The 24872-nt window shown below is 44.0% G+C and overlaps 1 protein-coding gene across 1 annotated transcript in view; it reads right to left on the reverse strand.

Annotated features, from left to right (window-relative positions):
• Window positions 1-18084: 18084 nt before the first annotated feature.
• Window positions 18085-24872, reverse strand: part of LOC139456381 (uncharacterized) — a 77858-nt gene continuing 71070 nt past the window's right edge. The window contains exons 9-12 of the mRNA XM_071238043.1: window positions 24641-24809; window positions 22846-22958; window positions 22004-22088; window positions 18085-21556 (exon numbers count right to left, since the gene is read on the reverse strand). Coding sequence (XP_071094144.1) covers window positions 21503-21556; window positions 22004-22088; window positions 22846-22958; window positions 24641-24809 — 421 coding nt within the window. The 3' untranslated portion in view covers window positions 18085-21502. The remainder of the gene's footprint in view (window positions 21557-22003; window positions 22089-22845; window positions 22959-24640; window positions 24810-24872) is intronic.

The following is a 24872-nucleotide window of genomic DNA, read 5'->3' on the forward strand; positions in this document are numbered from 1 at the left end:
GAGATATTGAATTCATATGACCTTGTTTTTCCTCTTACTTTGTTGAACTTCAAACACAGGTTTTCTTGTGAATACTTTATGTTGAATGATTTCTCTTCATGCATATTTTTAATCAGCTCACCTGACTGAAAGTCAAGTGAGCTTATGCCTTGGCCCGTTTGACTGGTGTCTGTCGTGTAAGCATCTTCTCCTCCATGATACCAATGCAACTTCTGCTTCTCATGCTTGTCCCCACCGATGATGCCACCACAATTTGTTCAAGAGGTTAAATCAAATTGATTTTGACCGTTGCACTTTGACCATACTGAAAGCTGAAACTTGATTTGGCCCTTACTCGAACACTTTCTTTCAGAATATCATAAAATTTGTTATGTGTGTCACTGGTAGTGGGGCTCAACACATATGGTCCGTTTTTCATGATATTATCAATTTTGACCTGTATTTAATGCTCCTAAATTCTAAATCAAAATGCATTTCCTTTCAAACTATATGGTCCAGTTTTTCTGATATTTTATAATTAGATCTTGATTTGACCTTTGCAATTCATACTTCATACTAAAAGCTGAAATATGTTATTACTCTGTTATTATTTCCAAACATTTGGTACCTCTGTAGTTTGTATTGGTGCCTAACACATATATTCTGGCATTAAAAAAAACGCATTACTAATGTGTATTGCAACAATGCTCTACAATAGTACATGCAGTCTTTCTTGCAGATTTGGAAGCACTGTTGAAATTTAGATGCTTGTTTCATATTTAATACTTTTGTCATCAGTATTTAAGCAGAAAATATTTTAGTAGAAAATGCTACATCAGTGATTGTTAAGTGTCCGTCTCTGTTGACGTCATATCTAGGTGAGCTACTTTGCTGTGGCATTATTTTTGTGATTATCATATATACTTTTCATTAATCCTACAGATGTTATGGATACTTGTGTATGATTATGGAGTTTTATTCATTTTCTCTGAAGTGAGAATACTACATTGCAAACATAAAAAATATTTTGACAATGTTTGAATGCGGTCGAAATCACTGAATAAAGTATCCTTAATTTTCTTTATCTTTGTTTCTTTTTTGACAGTTGATATTTATTTCCTGAGGTTTTGAGGTTCTGTTTTAAAAATCATAAAATTTCACAAATATTGAATACAACTTAAGGAAACAAATGGTCACACGTCTCTCATACAGGGACATGATGCATCCCGTCTCTCATACAGACATGTTGACACAAGTCTCTCATACAGGGACATGTTGACACCAGTCTCTCATACAGACATGTTGACACCAGTCTCACAATCAGACATGTTGACACCAGTCTCACATACAGACATGTTGACACCAGTCTCTCATACAGACATGTTGACACCAGTCTCTCATACAGGGACATGTTGACACCAGTCTCTCCTACAGGGACATGTTGACACCAGCCTCTCATACAGACATGTTGACACAAGTCTCTCATACAGGGACATGTTGACACCAGTCTCTCATACAGACATGTTGACACCAGTCTCACATACAGACATGTTGACACCAGTCTCACATACAGACATGTTGACACCAGCCTCTCATACAGACATGTTGACACCAGTGTCTCATACATGGACATGTTGACACCAGTCTCACATACAGACATGTTGACACCAGTCTCTCATACATGGACATGTTGACACCAGTCTCACATACAGACATGTTGACACCACCCTCTCATACATGGACATGTTGACACCAGTCTCACATACAGACATGTTGACACCAGTCTCTCATACAGACATGTTGACAGCAGTCTATCATACAGGGACATGTTGACACCTGCCTGTCATACAGGGACATGTTGACACCAGCCACTCATACAGGGACATGTTGACACCAGTCTCTCATACATGGACATGTTGACACCAGTCTCTCATACAGACATGTTGACACCAGCCTCTCATACAGACATGTTGACACCAGCCTCTCCTACAGGGACATGTTGACACCAGCCTCTCATACAGACATGTTGACACCAGTCTCTCATACAGACATGTTGACACCTGCCTCTCCTACAGGGACATGTTGACACCAGCCTCTCATACAGACATGTTGACACCAGTCTCACATACAGACATGTTGACACCAGTCTCTCATACAGACATGTTGACACCAGCCTCTCATACAGACATGTTGACACCAGCCTCTCATACAGACATGTTGACACCAGTCACTTATACAGGGACATGTTGACACCAGTCTCTCATACAGACGTGTTGACACCAGTCTCTTATACAGACATGTTGACACCAGTCTCTCATACAGACGTGTTGACACCAGTCTCTCATACAGACATGTTGACACCAGTCTCTCATACAGACATGTTGACACCAGTCTCTCATACATGGACATGTTGACACCCGTCTCTCATACAGACATGTTGACACCAGTGTCTCCTACAGGGACATGTTGACACCTGCCTGTCATACAGGGACATGTTGACACCAGCCACTCATACAGACATGTTGACACCAGTCTCTCATACAGACATGTTGACACCTGCCTGTCATACAGGGACATGTTGACACCAGTCACTTATACAGGGACATGTTGACACCAGTCTCTCATGCAGACATGTTGACACCAGTCTCTCATACAGACACCCTGACACCAGCCACTCATACAGACATGTTGACACCAGTCACTTATACAGGGACATGTTGACACCAGTCTCTCATACAGACGTGTTGACACCAGTCTCTCATACAGACGTGTTGACACCAGTCTCTTATACAGACATGTTGACACCAGTCTCACATACAGACATGTTGACACCAGTCTCACATACAGACATGTTGACACCAGTCTCTCATACAGATATGTTGACACCACCCTCTCATACAGACATGTTGACACCAGCCTCTCATACAGGGACAAGTTGACACCAGCCTCTTATACAGACATGTTGACACCAGCCTCTTATACATACATCTTGACACCAGTCTCTTATACAGACATGTTGACCCCAGTCTCTCATACAGATATGTTGACACCACCCTCTCATACAGACATGTTGACACCAGCCTCTCATACAGGGACAAGTTGACACCAGCCTCTTATACAGACATGTTGACACCAGCCTCTTATACAGACATCTTGACACCAGTCTCTTATACAGACATGTTGACACCAGTCTCACATACAGGAACAAGTTGACACCAGTCTCTTATACAGACATGTTGACACCAGCCTCTCATACAGGGACAAGTTGACACCAGTCTCTTATACAGACGTGTTGACACCAGTCTCTTATACAAAAACATGTTGACACCTGTCTCTCATACATTACATGTTGACACCAGTCCCTTAAACAGGGACATGTTGACATCAGTCTCTCATACAGACCTGTTGACACCAGTCTCTTATACAGGGACATGTTGACATCAGCCTCTCATACAGACCTGTTGACACCAGTCTCTCATACAGGGGCATGTTGACACAAGTCTTCCATACGCGGAAATGTTGACACCAGTCTCTTATACAGGGACATGTTGACACCAGTGTCTCATTCAGGGAAATGTTGACACCTGTCTCTCATACAGGGAAATGTTGACACCTTTCTCTCATACAGACATGTTTACACCAGTTTCTTATACAAGGACATGTTGACACCAGTCTCTCATACAGGGACACGTTGACACCAGTCTCTCATACAGAGATGTTGACACCTGTCTCTCATACATGGAATTGTTGATACCTGTCTCTCATACATGGACATGTTGACACTAGTCTCTCATACGGGAAAATGTTTACATCAGCTGCTGAGAAGACATCGTCCTGAGCATCCGCCACCGTCCTTATGTGACGGCAGTTGTACAAGCAGATGAAGTTTTAATTGGGTAAAAGGAAGAGTACGCTAATTGTATGGAAATAGTACGTCTCTGTGTACAGCTTGACGTCACAAACTCATTTTGGTTTGCTGACTGGAACAGTTTTGAAATTTGGTAGAATTGATGATTGTGAAGAAAAACATTTCCTTTTTTCAAAACTACCCATATGCCAAATGTGTAAACATGCTACTCATTGTAGGACAGAGTGAGTGAGTGAGTATGGTTTTACGCCGCTTTTAGCAATATTCCAGCAATATCACGGCGGGGGACACCAGAAATAGGCTTCACACATTGTACCCATTTCGGGAATCGAACCCGGGTCTTCGGCGTGACGAGCGAACGCTTTAATCACTAGGCTACCCGACCGCCCCGTTGGACAGAGTGCAGTGAACCGTCAGTAACAGTGTTGTTAACAATCAACAGCTGTAATGGAACCTCTGCAATAAGGCATGTTTGAGAAATAATTTGTATGATGTAATTACGATTTAGCTGAATCAAAGCATATGTGTGTCAAGCAACACTGTCTTGAAAAAATGATGTAAAACATTCTCTGTGATCAGCTAGACAATGACATCTCACCATCCAAGCTACAAGAAGAACATAAAAGAGCCATTTGAAATCGGAATCAAGAATCGGAAATGTAATTACTGATCAAGAAGTCATGAATTGTCATTCTTGATGGAGCAGTGATCGTGATCATATTGTTTTTTAATCTTAAGGACAAATTCTTTTTGTGGCCTAGGAATGCGAATTGATATTTGATTTTGTACTACATTGCGTGTTAATCGTTGTTAGATGACTGAACAGCAGTGAAAGAGAGGAGTCTAGTTTTATGTCAGGACAAGTTGACTTGCACGACAAATGTCATCGACTAGACGCTGCCCCGAGTGCTATAAATGTGAAACTCAGTGAGAATAGGCTGGGGAACAACGCAGATGAATTGATCAATACCGTGAGACGAAGCAGCCCAGCCGAGTTTAAACCATTGCAAGTCTGTGCAGGCATACATTTATTCCACGGCACATATTTCATTAGTTAGATACATATATATGGATAAAGATGCTTAATAGATGCCCTCCAGCAATCGATTTGTTTTCCTCCCAAATCCAAATTGTAATAATGTTTTAACATTTTATTTGTTACAATTGTATTATTTACATTTGATGCTGCTTGTGCTGATGTAAAATGTTGTTTTTTATACACTTTGGTTAGAGTGACCTTCAGAGGGAAAATTGGCAGCTTCGGATGGCAACTGTTGTTTACACAATATTTAATATGGAAGGTTCAGATTTTTGAATGTCAATATAATAATCATATAGTTCATGAATTGATTTCACAACCAGATTTATTGAAGTAATTGATTGAAATAAGACTGTTTGGTAATATATACTAGCAGAAAAACATGACCGTGCTTCATATAAAGTGATGTAAATGTTATGTCAATGAAGATGAAAACATAATATTTGGTCATTTGTCTGATCAATGTTTGATCACAACAAATTTATTGACAAAAACCCATACCTGGCAACATGAGGCTGAGCGACAAACCCTAAAAGGGGGATGGTGTAAAAATAGCAAAGTCATTGTCGGATGTGACCACCGTTTGCATTGATACAGGCGAGGCAGCGATGGCGCATTGAAGACATCGGATGATTGAAAGCAAACTGTTGTTCCAAATGTCAACCAAAGATTGCCCCCAACTGAAGTAGCATTACAGACTGGTTCTGATCCTGTCGTAGGCGTTCCTTCATCTCATCCTATGAGTGAGAGGTCTGGAGAAACAGCCGGCAATTGTAGTACAGCTATGTTTATGCTGCCTCAAAAAGTATGTTACAACACGTGCAACAAGTCGGCGGGTATCCTGCTGCAAGGTGACGTTGCTATACCATCACACTTCCAAGCCCAAACTGATGACATTGAGTAATGCAATCATTGCTTAAACGTTCTCCTGGATCCCTGTAGAAGCTTGCTAGACCATCAGTGCTGTCCAGACTGTTGGCGTATCGCTGGACATCGGGGCAGGATATTTGGCTCCTTCAACCGGTTGCATACGGTTCTGTCACTAATTGGTCTCAACCCAGGAATTGCCAAAGTGTTTAATGTGGCTGTTTGGTATCATAGATACACCAATCAAATATGGTTGTTTTGATGACGTGAAGTCTCACAAGAACGACCAGCCCCCAACACAAATCAGGAGTGTTGCCCTGCTGTAGATAATGTCTCCAAGAAAATGATATTGTGTTTTGATGAACATTAACGTGTCTGGCAGCCTTGTTTTGTGACATTGCTGTTTGCAGCATACCCTAGACGCGAAGACGTTGATTTTCAGCAATCTTTGGCTTTGTATAAGCGTTAGTTATTGTTGAACAAAAGTGTTATTTGAGCACCTGTTCGCTAAACAATTATTGTGAGCTGTTCACATCTCCCAACAAACACGCACACAACCAAATTGTGAACCATGCATGATCATAAACGTGCAAATTATGAATCACAACCTTACAGTCTTCATGAATATGTATTGAAAGTTGCATTATTCAATTTCAGAATAAAAGTATTTTTATTGAACTTTATATGAAGCACAGATATTTTTTTTCATTAGTGATATTAAAATATTCTGTACAAATAATTTTATGATATCCTGTTTTACCAATGATACTGATCTTTGACGTGTGAGCACTATACATAAGCTTTTGGATTTCGCATCATCAGTGAACAGTATACACATGCTTGTTGGTTTTACAGGATCTGTGAACACTATACACATGCTTGTCCATTTCACAGGATCTGTGAACACTAGACACATTCTTGTCGGTTTCACAGGATATGTGAACACTAGACACATGCTTGTGGTCTTCACAGGATATGTGAACAATATGACATGCTCGTGGGTTTCCACATCTCCTCAGCAGAAATGGTGTCTCAAAAGATTTCTCATAAAATTATAGTCGTTTTAAAAATGTCAAATTGACCTTATCCTGCCATTTTCACTTTCCACCATACTGAGAAATAACTCGTGAGCGTCAGAACCTTGAGGCTCCACCTTCCACCACACTGAGAAAGAACTCGTGAGCGTCAGGACCTTGAGGCTCCACTTTCCACCATACTGAGAAATAACTCGTGAGCGTCAGCACTTTGAGGATCCACTTCCACCATACTGAGAAATAACTCGTGTGTTCAAAGGGCATTCTCTGCATATATGTAAGCTAAAAGTGGAATCATCAGAATACACCCATAAAGCTTCTGTAGTTCCCAGAATGTAAGGTCAAGAGTTTCAGGTCTGTATGAGAAGTGTCTAGAGTTTCAGGTCTGTACGAAAAGTGTTAAGAGTTTCAGGTCTGTATGAGAAGTGTCTAGAGTTTCAGGTCTGTATGAAAAGTGTTAAGAGCTTCAGGTCTGTATGAAAAGTGTTAAGAGCTTCAGGCCTGTATGAAAAGAGTCAAGAGCTTCAGGTCTGTATGAAAAGTGTTAAGAGCTTCAGGTCTGTATGAAAAGTGTTAAGAGCTTCAGGCCTGTATGAGAAGTGTCAAGAGCTTCAGGTCTGTATGAGAAGTGTCAAGAGCTTCAGGCCTGTATGAGAAGTGTCAAGATTTTCAAGGTCTGTATGAAAAGTGTCAAGAGTTTCAGGTCTGTGTGAGAAGTGTCAAGAGTTTCAGGTCTGAATGAGAAGTGTCAAGAGCTTCAGGCCTGTATGAGAAGTGTCAAGAGCTTCAGGTCTGTATGAGAAGTGTCAAGAGTTTCAGGTCTGTATGAGAAGTGTCAAGAGTTTCAGGTCTGTATGAGAAGTGTCAAGAGTTTCAGGTCTGTATGAGAAGTGTTAAGAGTTTCAGGTCTGTATGAAAAGTGTTAAGAGTTTCAGGTCTGTATGAGAAGTGTCAAGAGCTTCAGGTCTGTATGAGAAGTGTCCAGAGCTTCAGGTCTGTATGAAAAGTGTTAAGAGTTTCAGGTCTGTATGAAAAGTGTAAAGAGTTTCAGGTCTGTATGAAAAGTGTTAAGAGTTTCAGGTCTGTATGAAAAGTGTTAAGAGTTTCAGGTCTGTATGAGAAGTGTCAAGAGCTTCAGGTGTATATGAGAAGTGTCAAGAGTTTCAGGTCTGTATGAAAAGTGTTAAGAGTTTCAGGTCTGTATGAGAAGTGTCAAGAGCTTCAGGTGTGTATGAGAAGTGTCAAGAGCTTCAGGTCTGTATGAGAAGTGTCAAGAGCTTCAGGTGTGTATGAGAAGTGTCAAGAGCTTCAGGTCTGTATGAGAAGTGTTAAGAGTTTCAGGTCTGTATGAAAAGTGTTAAGAGTTTCAGGTCTGTATGAAAAGTGTTAAGAGTTTCAGGTCTGTATGAGAAGTGTCAAGAGCTTCAGGTGTATATGAGAAGTGTCAAGAGCTTCAGGTCTGTATGAGAAGTGTTAAGAGTTTCAGGTCTGTATGAGAAGTGTCAAGAGCTTCAGGTCTGTATGAGAAGTGTCAAGAGCTTCAGGTCTGTATGAGAAGTGTCAAGAGTTTCAGGTCTGTGTGAGAAAAGCTCCAGCAAACACCTTCATGGTCTAGTGGATAGAGCGTCTGCACATACAGAGGAAGGTCAGTGGTTCGATCCCCTGGTCGCATCATACCAAACATGTTAAAATATGGTTGTTGTTACCCTGCCTGATGCTTGGCATTTAAGATGATAAACCAAGGACTGGATGACAGGATACTATGAAACCAGCATTAGTCCAGACGAATACAAGCAGCCACACACACGTGTGCATTTTGTTTTTAAAGTGAAAATGTTGAACCCGATGTAAAACTTGAGCAAATTGTTTCGCTGTGACGAGTCAGTAAAATATGCAAGGGTTTTTGATCTTTTGAAAAGGGACAAAATTGAGGAATATGCAGTAATCAAGTAGGGCTTGGCACCGAAGCCATGCTTGAAGATAGAAATACAAACACTATGGCAGAGTGCCCTCTTTGTGCCACTGTAAAGATGAGAGCAGCAGAATTTAAGCCTCGAAGACGACACCCGTCCTGGAAGTCCTGCCATGTCAGCAACACCAGAAAAGATCCAGAGAATCCAATATGGTTATGACCGACCGGCGTCTGACTGAGCATCATATTCGTATGTCAGTAGGTCCGTCCCAGAGAGAGTATACACCAAACACCGAACTTTGGCAGTGAAGAACGTATCAGCTCTTTGGGTTCCAAAGCTTCTGACATCTGCTGACCAGGAAGGTTCTAGCCATGATTTGTGTGTATGGATGAAACCTCAGTCATACCAAACAATCACTTCACGTTCAACAAATTGCTCCATTTTCCAAAGGTCACAGACCCCTGTTTATTTTACTGTCTTGTTACACATAAACAATTTGCCCAATTGACTCAAGTATCTGTGAATATACCTCCATCACATCGTGTAATGTCCACTATTAGGCAATTCCTTAGATGTGAGGCGTGGAACCTATCAATCAACCTTTGTATAAGGTCATATTGCAGTCTTAGATATAGGCAAAAGAAAGTGTTAAAGAAAAAGATAAACAACACTATCATAATTTTGAAAATATATGTATAGAAAAATGGATCCTTCAACAACAAGCAAAACGTCAGTACAAAGCAGCTGACTGGTTATAGGGTAGAAGAGATGCCCTTGTGATCGATATGTTTTAACTGCCAGCTTTCTTGCACAGGCGGTGCCTCGGTGTAGGCTGGTGTGGTATTAACCAGAGCAGTCTCGGTTACGAATGTACATTTGCACACATTTTAATTTTCGCTTCACAGGCCCACCACTGCTACTGAAAAGCAGCCAATCCAAGAAATAAATTAAACATAAAATTATTTATTTGTATTATTGTAACAGGATATTGTATATATATACTCAACAACAAAAGTTCCCGTGACACCAATATTGTAGTGTATTTTTCAAACAAGTAAAGTTTGGTTTTCAGTATTGTAGTACATGTATGGAATCAAGTCACAAAACGCAACTGCTACAGAAAAGCATGCATTCCATGCAAAAGTTTACTTTTATGCTAGCCCCATTCATTTCACTACCCAAGAATGGGTATAAAAACATGTGCGTTAACGGGATTCCATATGCATTGTTTAGCATCGTGCTGACAACAACCACTCAGAAAAACAACAAAATTACGCAATTATTCAACATTACGAAATGCCACGCCTGTCCGAAAATGGGCGTCTGCGAGCCATTGGTATGCTTGAAGCAGGGTCGAGTCAACGTGATGTTGCAAGACAATTTAACGTCCACAGAAACACCATTTGGTGTTTATGGCAACATTGGCAACAGACGAATGCAGTCAGAGGCCATCCTATAACCAATAATCGACAAGACAACTGGATTCGAACAACACAGCCGGCAACAGTGACTGCAAGAAGCATCCCTGGCCTTCGACGAATATCTTCACCAACCGTACGTCGTCGCCTCAGATGTGCAGGGATTGTCGCCAGACGTCCCATATTGACAGGAAACCACCGTCAAGCACGTCTACAGTGGTGCAGACAGCGCCTGTTGCTGTACAATATTGCTGCAGTGGGGACAAGTCCTTTTCAATGACGAGTCTCGTTTTCACCTCAGCCACAGCTCCCTGATCTTTCACCAATCGTGGGATGAGATGGATCGGCGCCTCCGACGTCAACCACGTGTTTCACAGACACTCCAGGAACTTCGAACAATGCTCCAGCAGATATGAACAGATATCCCACAGGACTTTGTGCGACGCCTGGTCCATTCCATGAGACGAAGATGTGTTGCTTGCCTCGTAACCAGAGGTGGACACACACGCTACTGATTTGTAAATTGACATTTTGGCATGTTCATGTTTTTTTTAATGAAATCACGCATTTTCTGAAGTCAGTATGGCAAATTAAACCATTTGAACACTTACAGGAGTCTTTTATCTGTTGCAAACCAAAATTGTTTCAGATTTGGTAAAAAACGTAACTTTGCATTAAATCTTATTCAATGTCACAGGAACTTTTGCTGTTCAGTATATCAAAAAGATAAAACTTGGCAAAACTGATCATCAAGGTTGAAATTAAAGTGTCAAATGACTAGTCTCTGAGAAAATGGCATCACAAGTCAGTATCTCGTGCGTCCGCCATGTGCATTGATGACTGCCGTGCAACGTCGATATATGGAATGGATGAGGCGGTTGATGAAGGCCATAGGCACTTTATCCCACACTCTGGGGAACGCCTGACGCAGTTCAGCTGCAGTTGTCCGCCTTGGTCGGACGTCATTCAGCCGTCTTTGAATCTCGTCCCACAGGTGCTCAATGGGATTTAAATCAGGACTGAGGGCAGGCCACTGAGTGGTTATGATGTCATTCTGTTGTAGGAAGTCTCTTGTTGCTCTCGCAGTGTGGGCAACTCATGCTGAAACTCGTGGTTGCGGCGACGTGCCAAATGAGGTATGGCGTGTGGTCTCAAGACTTGATCAATGTACCGAGCTGCTGTGACACCATTGCCTTTCTCTGGACCGACGTTCTGGAAGACCACAGGGCCGACCCTTTGTGCAAGACCAATACCACCCCACACCATGATGCTCGGACCATCCCACGAGTCTCTCTCAACACAAGCATCCGAATAACGTTCCGCACGGCGTCACCATACTCTGACGCCTGAAACTTTGACAAAAATTACCCGATATTTAATGCAAACTTTTCATGCAATGTTACTTTTGGTGACGTTTCTTTTGCGGTTCAGTATATTACTAATCTGAAAGTTCTGTAAATTGTATCTAATATAAGTTATCTACAAGGAACTAGTGACATGTAACTGTGTGTGTTGCATGTATGGATTGACGATATAACTAAAATGCAACCGTGTCTAGAATGTTATAGTATGTACAGTATATCATGTTATATTTGGGGTTGTCGGGTAGCCTAGTGGTTCAAGCGTTAGCGCGTCATGCCGAAGACCCGGGTTCGATTCCCGACATGGGTACAATGTGTGAAGCCCATTTCTGGCGTCCCCCGCCGTGATATTGCTGGAATATTGCTAAAAGCGGCGTAAAACCAAACTCACTCACTCACTCACTCACTCATGTTATATTTTATTACAGGTTGATTGATACACACAACCGCAGCTTGTCATTTTTCATAATGAACTGCCCCTGCAACATCATGTATACCACTAATAATATAGTCCCTCTTATATTACGTGTCTACATCACTATCGGTGATTCAAGAAGTATGGTCATATTCTAGTTAAATAAAACACGAACTCTTTGGTGTTAGCAAACGTATGGAACAAAGCGGCACTGGTTGAGTTTTGAGTGGGTTGTCGATCTGAATTACGGAATCACCGACAACAGCCTGTAAACAAAATACTGCACTGTATATGCTCAAGCAGTTTGTTTACACGGTAATACGTCATTCTACCCTATGACAGGCATTGTAAGCATATAAGCACGGCAACTTAGTCAGCTGACATAAGGTGGGCACCCCTAGAGAAAACTAACCAAGCCTTGAAAAGCTTTCGTTCCAATCTTACGTTCGGCAATTTCCGTCAAGCCCGGAAAGAAAGACTGGTTATGCCAGTGCCGCCTGTTGGCAGATTGCATTCGATCTACCCCGAAAGTCTCCATTAGACGTCATATTGCTCATCGTGACGCAAAAGATATGACGTCACAAACCGCCAAATTCCAAGCTCCCTGTTCTCCCCCAAAACGTAAAATACGTTCTCTTTGTAAAATTCTATCATGTTGTCTGCATGAAATTTGACAAGATCTGATTGACCAATCAGAATGAAGTGATTTTCAAATTCATGGACGAATGCATCATCACAGTCTAAAAAAAAATGTTTTCTTTCATAAATCACTTGTGATGTATAACATGTACACTATTTTCCCAAAACTTTGATGAAAGGGTTGTTCCCAATTTGGTGTAGTGAAATATCGGGTGTGGATAATTTCATGGAAGCCCATCCATGTGTGCTTTCCATCAAGAACGACCCGTGAAGATTCCGGTGTAGAATAGGTCTTCAGCAACCCATGCTTGCCGTAAAAGGCGACTATGCTTGTCGTAAAAGGCGACTAACGGGATCGGGTGGTCAAGCTCGCTGATTTGGTTGATACATGTCATCGATCCCAATTGCGTGGATCGATGCTCATGATGTCAATCACTGGATTGTCTGGTCCAGACTCCATTATTTTACTATTTTACAGACCGCCGTCATATAGCTGGAATATTGCTGAGTGCAACAAAACCATCTATCCATCCATCCCACCAGGAACTGGAAGCCCATCCATGTCTGCTTCCCATCGGGAACTGGAAGCCCATCCATGTGTGCTTCCCATCGGGAACTGGAAGCCCATCCATGTGTGCTACCCATCAGGAACTTGAAGCCCATCCATGTTTGCTACCCATCAGAAACTGGAAGCCCATCCATGTGTGCTACCCATCAGGAACTGGAAGCCCATCCATGTGTGCTACCCATCAGGAACTGGAAGCCCATCCATGTGTGCTACCCATCAGGAACTGGAAGCCCATCCGTGTGTGCTACCCATCAGGAACTGGAAGCCCATCCATGTGTGCTTCCCATCAGGAACTGGAAGCCCATCCATGTGTGCTACCCATCAGGAACTGAAAGCCCATCCATGTGTGCTACCCATCCATGTGTGCTACCCATCAGGAACTGGAAGCCCATCCATGTGTGCTACCCATCCATGTGTGCTACCCATCAGGAACTGGAAGCCCATCCATGTGTGCTTCCCATCAGGAACTGGAAGCCCATCCATGTGTGCTCCCCATCAGGAACTGGAAGCCCACCCGTGTGTGCTACCCATCAGGAACTGGAAGCCCATCCATGTGTGCTACCCATCACGAACTGAAAGCCCATGCATGTGTGCTACCCATCCATGTGTGCTACCCATCAGGAACAGGAAGCCCATCCATGTGTGCTCCCCATCAGGAACTGGAAGCCCATCCGTGTGTGCTACCCATCAGAAACTGGAAGCCCATCCATGTGTGCTACCCATCACGAACTGAAAGCCCATCCATGTGTGCTCCCCATCAGGAACTGGAAGCCCATCCGTGTGTGCTACCCATCCATGTGTGCTACCCATCAGGAACTGGAAGCCCATCCATGTGTGCTACCCATCCATGTGTGCTACCCATCAGGAACTGGAAGCCCATCCATGTGTGCTACCCATCAGGAACTGGAAGCCCATCCGTGTGTGCTACCCATCCATGTGTGCTACCCATCAGGAACTGGAAGCCCATCCATGTGTGCTCCCCATCAGGAACTGGAAGCCCATCCGTGTGTGCTACCCATCAGGAACTGGAAGCCCATCCATGTGTGCTACCCATCACGAACTGAAAGCCCATCAATGTGTGCTACCCATCCATGTGTGCTACCCATCAGGAACTGGAAGCCCATCCATGTGTGCTCCACATCAGGAACTGGAAGCCCATCCGTGTGTGCTACCCATCAGAAACTGGAAGCCTATCCATGTGTGCTACCCATCACGAACTGAAAGCCCATCCATGTGTGCTACCCATCACGAACTGAAAAGCCCATCCATGTGTGCTACCCATCAGGAACTGGAAGCCCATCCATGTGTGCTCCCCATCAGGAACTGGAAGCCCATCCGTGTGTGCTACCCATCAGAAACTGGAAGCCCATCCATGTGTGCTACCCATCACGAACTGAAAGCCCATCCATGTGTGCTACCCATCCATGTGTGCTCCCCATCAGGAACTGGAAGCCCATCCATGTGTGCTCCCCATCATGAACTGGAAGCCCATCCGTGTGTGCTACCCATCAGAAACTGGAAGCCTATCCATGTGTGCTACCCATCAGGAACTGGAATCCCATCCATGTGTGCTCCCCATCAGGAACTGGAATCCCATCCATGTGTGCTACCCATCAGGAACTGGAAGCCCATCCATGTGTGCTACCCATCCATGTGTGCTACCCATCAGGAACTGGAAGCCCATCCATGTGTGCTACCCATCAGGAACTGGAAGCCCATCCATGTGTGCTCCCCATCAGGAACTGGAAGCCCATCCATGTGTGCTACCCATCAGGAACTGGAAGCCCATCCATGTGTGCTACCCATCAGGAACTGGAAGCCCATCCATGTGTGCTACCCATCCATGTGTGCTACCCATCAGGAACTGGAAGCCCATCCATGTGTGCTTCCCATCAGGAACTGGAAGCCCATCCATGTCTGCTTCCCATCAGGAACTGGAAGCCCATCCATGTGTGCTTCCCATCGGGAACTGGAAGCCCATCCATGTGTGCTCCCCATCAGGAACTGGAAGCCCATCCATGTGTGCTACCCATCCATGTGTGCTACCCATCAGGAACTGGAAGCCCATCCATGTGTGCTCCCCATCAGGAACTGGAAGCCCATCCGTGTGTGCTACCCATCAGAAACTGGAAGCCCATCCATGTGTGCTACCCATCACGAACTGAAAGCCCATCCATGTGTGCTACCCATCCATGTGTGCTCCCCATCAGGAACTGGAAGCCCATCCATGTGTGCTCCCCATCAGGAACTGGAAGCCCATCCGTGTGTGCTACCCATCAGAAACTGGAAGCCTATCCATGTGTGCTACCCATCAGGAACTGGAAGCCCATCCATGTGTGCTCCCCATCAGGAACTGGAATCCCATCCATGTGTGCTACCCATCACGAACTGGAAGCCCATCCATGTGTGCTACCCATCCATGTGTGCTACCCATCAGGAACTGGAAGCCCATCCATGTGTGCTACCCATCAGGAACTGGAAGCCCATCCATGTGTGCTCCCCATCAGGAACTGGAAGCCCATCCATGTGTGCTACCCATCAGGAACTGGAAGCCCATCCATGTGTGCTACCCATCAGGAACTGGAAGCCCATCCATGTGTGCTACCCATCCATGTGTGCTACCCATCAGGAACTGGAAGCCCATCCATGTGTGCTTCCCATCAGGAACTGGAAGCCCATCCATGTCTGCTTCCCATCAGGAACTGGAAGCCCATCCATGTGTGCTTCCCATCGGGAACTGGAAGCCCATCCATGTGTGCTCCCCATCAGGAACTGGAAGCCCATCCATGTGTGCTTCCCATCACGAACTGAAAGCCCATCCATGTGTGCTACCCATCCATGTGTGCTACCCATCAGGAACTGGAAGCCCATCCATGTGTGCTCCCCATCAGGAACTGGAAGCCCATCCATGTGTGCTACCCATCACGAACTGAAAGCCCATCCATGTGTGCTACCCATCCATGTGTGCTACCCATCAGGAACTGGAAGCCCATCCATGTGTGCTACCCACCAGGAACTGGAAGCCCATCCATGTGTGCTCCCCATCAGGAACTGGAAGCCCATCCATGTGTGCTTCCCATCAGGAACTGGAAGCCCATCCATGTGTGCTTCACATCAGGAACTGGAAGCCCATCCATGTGTGCTTCCCATCAGGAACTGGAAGCCCATCCATGTGTGCTACCCATCAGGAACTGGAAGCCCATCAATGTGTGCTACCCATCAGGAACATGTTTAAGAAGGAAGTGTGTTTTCAAGTGTTACCCAACAACATATGTTATCCCATGTTTAAGAAGGAAGTGTGTGTTCAAATGTTACCCTATAACATATGTTATTCCATGCTTGAGAGTTAAGTGTGTGTTCATGCACTAGGATATATAGTCTAGCAGTATTTTGCTCACTGACTGTTGAAAGGCCAGAGCAGTGTAGGTGCCTCATCATCTGGTCTAGACATCATCACCTTGTCTAGACTGTTGCACAATTCTCAAGGATATGTCAGACGGACCATCCAACAAACACGACTAATCACGATCACTGAAAGCACTGGTGCATCTACAAATGAAAAAATTCCTGATTGATGTGACAGTGAGGTATCTTTGCAGATAAAGTTTCGACTTGTCATGATGAAAGGTCTGGGTTCGAACCCCCACATAGTAACAAGTCCCTCCTTGGTGGTATCTAAACATGTTTGGAGCGATGGGCTCAAATCCAAGACTACCCACATTATATTCTTGGTATGTCAGCACCGAGGCTTGAGTTTCACCAGCGTGGTACAAATCTGAAACCTGTGTCACTGTGGTGCTCCCCCTACATCAAGCTGCCATGTGGACTGAGATGGCTATTCATAAATTTATTTGTTATCAGTTCAGTGTTAGACGGTCAGAACAGGAGCAAACCATATATATTATGTCAGTGCTCCTTGAGTTTTTTGGCTCCATGCTAACATGTGGATGCCTTGCCTGTTCATAGAAATTAACCTGGAAAGACAACTCGGCGTAATGGTGATAACACGCAAGGGTGTTAATAACTGCCCCTTGTCCAAGCAACTTTCTCTAGATATATATGCCCAGCCAAGTGGCTGGTATGTGAGTGAGCGAGTTGGGTTTAACGCTTTAAACAGTATTCCAGTTATATCGTGGCGTGTCAGCTTAATGTGGGAGGAAAGCCCGAAGTGATGCAGGTATCGGACGTTTACCACTTCAGTGAACGCTACGAACGTGGGTATGGTGCGACAAACCTAGAAACAATCAGAGTGAACCAGGATTCCAACCCATAGTCATAGGTTTCTGGCGTTTCTGCACAGCGAAACGCGGCGCCTTAGACGACTGGGCTACCCTTGCTCCCGGGTGGTATTTGATCTACACTACCCCCAAGGGTGGTGGTCACAAATCTAGCCTGCAGGAAGCACTGTTCCAGCACTATCATGATGGCCAAACCTGTGATTACAACAGCTTAATCCATGGCGTTCTTACACCAAGGTACACAATCCACCAGGACACCAGTGGGGACTTTTCTTGCCATCATCCCAGAAGGAAAAAAAGTTGGCAATATCAATTATTTTCTGATATCAATAAGACTCAGCCTGTAACTTAACAGTGGTTGCCATGCACTGAACCAGTTTTCAACATGAGCAAGTCCATACCATATGACAGCCGACCACCCATCAGCGGTACACAGTAGGCACAAGCAAGTCCATGCCATATGACAGCCAACCACCCATCAGCGGTACACAGTAGGCACGAGCAAGTCCATGCCATATGACAGCCGACCACCCATCAGTGGTACACTGGAGGCGCGAGCAAGTCCATGCCTTATTACAGCCGACCACCCATCAGCGGTACACTGTAGGCACGAGCAAGCCCATGCCATATGACAGCCGACCACCCAACAGCGGTACACTGGAGGCACGCGCAAGTCCATGCCATATGACAGCCGACCACCCATCAGTGGTACACTGGAGGCGCGAGCAACAACAGAAAGCCGGTATAATCTGGGAGACATTTATTGAGTGATAATTAAACCTCTGTACCAGTAAACATGAACAATATGGAGCTGCCTTTGAAGAACGACCAGTAGTAATAGATGAGACACCTCGTCCCTGTCCCTTGAAACATAAGCATGTGAAGTAGGAATAATGAACAATGGGAACTTATACCTATCACTGAATCAGTCACACGAAGTGTATTGTACAATTCAGCAAGATAATATGACTGGAAGCGTAGGCCTTACCTTACTAAACACATGAATACTAAAAATGGATACTTATAGTTTTGTTTATCAGTCAGATTGCTGTTTTATTGCTATTTATGTACAATAAAATAATTTGTTTGAATTATTTTTTTGCATTAGGTCTTTCTCAAAACAACATAAAACATTGTTTGCTGAATATGTAAAATTGTATGTTTTGAAACCATGACCAAAAAACAAAAAAAATTCCCTTCCAACCCACCCAGAGATAATAAACGGACATCACTCAATGATGCCAAGATGTGCCCACAGGCACTTTAACTGACAGGGACGAGGCTAAAACAATGACTATCAAACAGAAACCCAGAACATGCAGAGGGTATCAAAGTTCCATAGACATCCAAAAACAAACATTTGCCAAACAGCTGAGCAAGATTTCGTTGGTCCCACACATGAATGGAACCTCGAAGTTATCACAAGTATCAAGAGTGGGAAAACTTTGGAACTTTGACACCGAATCTGCTACCCAACAACCAAACATAATCTCACATCCACAAGTGTAGGATATGTAAACATGTCATTTGTAAGTGTAAAATAGCAAAGATCATTAGAACCTTGACTCGAAAAGACTGAATAAAACAAACCAATTGTTTTTGTACAGATGTAAAGTCTCACCTTAGTTTATCATCTATTAAAAGAGAATACTCACCTACACCTGACAAAACAATCTGCAGTACAACAACTACATGATCAAGATTTGCTCTCTGGCTAAAGGGAACTAGAATTGGTGTTATTTAGTCTACGTAACAAAGGACCTTCAATCATAGACATATAATTATGTACCATTCTGTCAAACATCTAGTAAACTGATGGAGAGTAAGTAACATTAGCTTTACATGATCAACTTTTCAGATGGCCGGAGTTAGCATTTTGACACCAGATGTAGCCATACACTGAACACATTAACATTCCACACAGGGAAACCTCATCCATCTCAATCAATAGGCACCTACATAGTGGTGTTGAAGGCTGGATATCCCAACTGACAAGGTTACCCTGTATGTTGACTACTGGACCCTATGTCTCTCCATGTGTATATTATTTAGACTAAAACAAGAGGAGAGCAAGAGCAACATAAATGTTAATGTGTCAGATTATCTTGGTTGTAACACCCGACATCAGAACATGAATCAGCCCATTCACTCAGCATTCACCAAATATAGGATTGTCCTTTCATCTTGCACAGTACAATTCTAATCTACTGCTGCCTCCTGACTCATCAAAACTGATGACGCCTTGACTTTCAAAACCAAATTCTGAAAAGCCAGAATCTAGCACCATAACCCTGCAATTGGTTGCAATGATTTTTAATTTTGTTCTCACCTTGGCACCAAAGTCTTCAAACAATAAATATATGAACTGAAAGATGTCTCATCATCTCAAAATAAAGACGATGATCTTGATGTCTAAGGCTTAGATGATTGAAATAAAACAGTTGTACATTTCTTTTATATCCCCAATGTTAATCGATTAGGCAACATAGTTTCACAAGTTGTTTAACAAATGCTGCTTAACCAATCAAAATATTTATACAAACAAGTTGGTAAAGTAAATAATTGTCTCCAGTTACTTTGACATTCTGATGGTTGTTCTCTCCACTCCAGCAAACACTTCACCTGAAGCAATGAAGAACATTTCCCCCTCAAAAAACAGGTACTAAAATTGACCTTAAAGAATGATCCTAATTGTAACATATGGGTAGATGGAAACAGTTGGATGTAGTATCATAGCCTTGGAGATTTGACATATAAAGCACTGCACAGTGCACAGAAGCAGTGTTTGAGGGCAAAAAGGCCACACTGTTATTGCACCACATCAATACATCAGTTAATCAAGTTATGCCATCATGAATCAGGACAAGACTGGGAAAATATTTGTCACAAAATACTATACTGCAGAGATTTATATCAATACTTCTCAGAGTCCAATACAATCATTAAGTACACTTTACAAGAGCCATAATGAAAGGGGGCATGGTGTCGTTTCCAGCCCTTGTCGAGATGTACAAATACATTGGACATCAATAAAACAACAATATCTTGTACAGAGTTTTTCCAAATTATAGAAGATGGGAAACAGATTCCACATAGAAAGTATTCACAATATTTCTTCATAACAATCTCAATCAGAATACTCAAATTTCATTTTAGAGCTTGGAAAGTACATCTTTTTCCTGATATATTTATTAAAAAAATAAATTAAAAAATTGTCCCATCCCAAAGCAACAGACACAAAGTCATGTTAGTGGGATGACCTTCTAGGTCTAACTACTCAAATTTCTTTGCTCTGCCCATTAAGTTTTGTCAGTCCTCATTCCAAACAGTGTCCAAGACTCCCACTTGAATGAGTCAAAATTGTGTCAAAATGGTTTCAAAAGTTGATGTGTCAAACTTGTCTCGAAGTAAAAACTTGGTCCGTGCGTTTTCCTTCTATATTCATCATGTTCGGTGGCAAGGAACTTGAAGTGTCTACAGAGGCCCCTTCACCACAACAGTGTTTGACTGTGCTCTAAATTACTCTCTAGCCTGTGGAACTTATGTTTTCCTTCAGATGAACGTTTTGTGTTTCAAATATTAAAAAAGTTACACTTATAATTCTACATTAAGAAAGACCTGTTAACATGGAGAGACTGCCCATATAAGTTTCTATTGTAAAGTGGATCAAGCACAATGTAACAGATTGAATCTAACGTACAAACTGTTAAATACTCTCAACACAGACCAGCAGATGTTCTGAATATCAGTTTAGAGAATAGGGGCTTGTATTAACATATTCAATATACAGCAAGGATGGTAGAGCAAGAACTCTCGAGGTGATACTTTGGTAATGAGACAACAGTTGTATGGACACACTGGTATTCGATGTCAGTCATGTATAATACTGGAGTATCAATAGTAAAATAAATCTGTAAAAATATTTATGTAAAAGTGAAGTACTACAGAAAATATCTGAAGATAAGCGTTACTGCCGGAATCCAGGTAATTTGTGGCAGTGGCAATTTCCCCACTGCACACTCATGTTTAATCTCTTGCTTACTAATTACACTGACAAGTAGGATGAAATGTATGTGTTCAGTGAAGTGAGATGACATTTTGCAACATGAGATGTATGGCACGGTTGTGGACAGCGACGGAGGCGGTGGCGTGGGTAGCGGTGGCTACATGTCGTGGTCAGCCACACTCTGCTGTAAGTACTCCTGGTATAATGTTTGCTGGAAAAAAAAAAAAAAACATCTGTGAGATATTTGGTCCAACAAAAACACAAATCACATCCTACTAGCAGGGTTTGAAATTAGCACTTGTCCACTAGCCTGAGCCAGTTTCACTAATGTTGAAGGTATCCTAAGGGCTGGTAGAATTTTGACCATTTTGGGGTTGTTCCTATATATGTTGTCACTATTCGGGCTGGTAGACTTTCTATGTTAATTTCCATCCCTGCACACTATCTCAGCTCCACACACAATGAACATATCTGGGCAGGAATGTGGAGAGGGGTCTCATTCACAGCTTAGTCAGCTCTCACAACAGCTCAACACACAATGGACATATCTGGGCAGGAATGTGGAGAGGGGTCTCATTCACAGCTTAGTCAGCTCTCACAACAGCTCCACACACAATGGACATATCTGGGCAGCAATGAGCCGTGAGATGGGGATTACCTTCTTGGATTTCACGGTGCTCTGTACATAGTCTCGGATCTCCAGAAGGTTCCTCTTCTGTTTCCTACTCAGAGTTGTCTTGGTCCTGCAGACACAAAGAAATAAATACTGAATGGGTGTCAATTTCTATCATATTAGAAGCCAGCAACTAAATTGGACTACAAATTGGACTACACACAAATTTCAGATCATGCTCAAACCAACATGCTCTGTGGTGCTGATGGGGGAGTGGGGGCATGGGTTGCTCTGTGGTGTTGATGAGGAAGAGGGGGCACAGGTGGCCCTGTGGTGTTGATGGGGGGGTGGGGGCACAGGTGGCCCCGTGTTTGTTGCAGCAGTTGGGGCGCAGGTGGCCCTGTGGTGTTGGAGAAGTGGGAGCACAGGTGGCCCCATGTGTGTTGATGGGAGAGTGGGGGCACGGGTTGCTCTATGGTGTTGGAGAAGTGGGGGCACAGGTGGCCCTGTGGTGTTGGAGAAGTGGGAGCACAGGTGGCCCCATGTGTGTTGATGGGAGAGTGGAGGCACGGGTTGCTCTATGGTGTTGATGGGGGGAGTGGGGGCATGGGTTGCTCTGTGGTGTTGGAGAAGTGGGAGCACAGGTGGCCCCGTGGCATTGAGGGGAGCGGGGGTACTGGTGGCCCCGTGGCATTGAGGGGAGCGGGGGTACTGGTGGCCCCATGGTGTTGAGGGGAGTGGGGGCACAGCTGGCCCCGTGGCATTGAGGGGAGTGGGGCACAGGTGGCCCCGTGGCGTTGAGGGGAGTGGGGGCACAGGTGGCCCCGTGGCGTTGAGGGGAGAGTGGGCACAGGTGGCCCCGTGGCGTTGAGGGGAGTGGTCCTCACCTGGAGGAGAACTTGGCCAGCAGTAGGAGCAGCAGGGCCAGTGTCAAGATCCCGATGATGACGTAGTTGGTGTAATCCGTTGGGACAGTCTTCCACAGCTTAGACAGTGGGCCCTGTAACACACCAAGACCACAGTGTACATCAGTGAGTGAGTGAGTGAGTGAGTGAGTGAGGTTTTACGCACTTTTAGCAATAGTCCAGCAATATCACAGCAGATGGACACTAAAAATGGGCTTCACACAAACCCAAGATAAGTGAATGCCTTAACGACTAGGCTACCCCTACCCCTATTATTCATCAGACAAGGATTAGATAATTGTGTCGCCTTGTGCTGCCATTCTGATCACCGATTCACACATCAGCTGCTTCATACTACTAGCACTGAATTCTGAGTACAAATCTGTCTGAAGGTGTTTCATGTTTCAGAAAAGTGAATAAATGTGAGTAATCCTCATTAACCAGGCAAAAGAGGGGTTGAGAACTGGAGCAAACATATGCACTCAGATCTTCAGGGCCTAAGAAGATTATCACAAATGAATAGCAGTGTTAGAAAATTGTATTTTTTCACTCGATTTGCCTTCTGGAAATTGCAAAAGTGGTGGTCACCAAGGAAATGTTACTAGTCATTCCTGAAGTATACAGACCTCGGACTAGCCTGTGCTAATTTCTAACTGACTAGAACAGACCCCATCATACATACATGTGCTAAAACAGTATTACAACAGTGAATGAGGTCATCAACAATATCAACATGTTGCGAGCCTGTTTGTTTTACAATGATGTCAACACTATTCCCTCAAAATCAGGATGGGAGACCCCAACAATGGTCTGAGAGCAGCCAGTGGGATGCAAGGACCACACAATGAACATAGGGACAGACTCCCACAGGACCACACAGTCAACATAGGGACAGACTCCCACAGGACCACACAATAACATAGGGACAGACTCCCACAGGACCACACAGTCAACATAGGGACAGACTCCCACAGGACCACACAATAACATAGGGACAGACTCCCACAGGACCACACAGTCAACATAGGGACAGACTCCCACAGGACCACACAATAACATAGGGACAGACTCCCACAGGACCACACAGTCAACATAGGGACAGACTCCCACAGGACCACACAGTCAACATAGGGACAGACTCCCACACAGTCAACATAGGGACAGACTCCCACAGGACCACACAGTCAACATAGGGACAGACTCCCACAGGAGCACACAGTCAACACAGGGACAGACTCCCACAGGACCACACAGTCAACATAGGGACAGACTCCCACAGGACCACACAATCAACATAGGGACAGACCCCCACAGTCAACATAGAGACAGACTCCCACAGGACCACACAATCAACATAGGGACAGACTCCCACAGGACCACACAGTCAACATAGGGACAGACTCCCACAGGACCACACAATCAACATAGGGACAGACTCCCACAGGACCACACAGTCAACATAGGGACAGACTTCCACAGGACCACACAATCAACATAGGGACAGACTCCCACAGGACCACACAGTCAACATAGGGACAGACTCCCACAGGACCACACAATCAACATAGGGACAGACCCCCACAGTCAACATAGAGACAGACTCCCACAGGACCACACAATCAACATAGGGACAGACCCCCACAGTCAACATAGGGACAGACCCCCACAGTCAACATAGGGACAGACTCCCACAGGACCACACAATCAACAAGCCCTTACAGATCTCAATTACATTGCAATCACAACAATAGTATTTACCGATCTATTCTTCACTCACCAGATATGTGGCCATCGTGACAACAAGGCTCTCCCCAACAAACTGGCTGAGGGTCTTTGGAGATGTGCTGATGAGGAATGTTGCTAGCAGTAACAGCGGCATCAACATCCCAAAGAGACTGAAGCAGAACCCTCGCAACCTCGCTCGCATGTTATTTGACCTCTTCACACTGATGGAGAAAACATTCAAAATGATCAACTGTCTTTTTCATTACAGTTCTTTAAAAACTCAT

This window comes from Haliotis cracherodii, unplaced genomic scaffold (genome assembly GCF_022045235.1).
Source record: "Haliotis cracherodii isolate W230 unplaced genomic scaffold, xgHalCrac1.p SCAF_11, whole genome shotgun sequence".
Lineage (NCBI taxonomy): Eukaryota > Metazoa > Mollusca > Gastropoda > Lepetellida > Haliotidae > Haliotis > Haliotis cracherodii.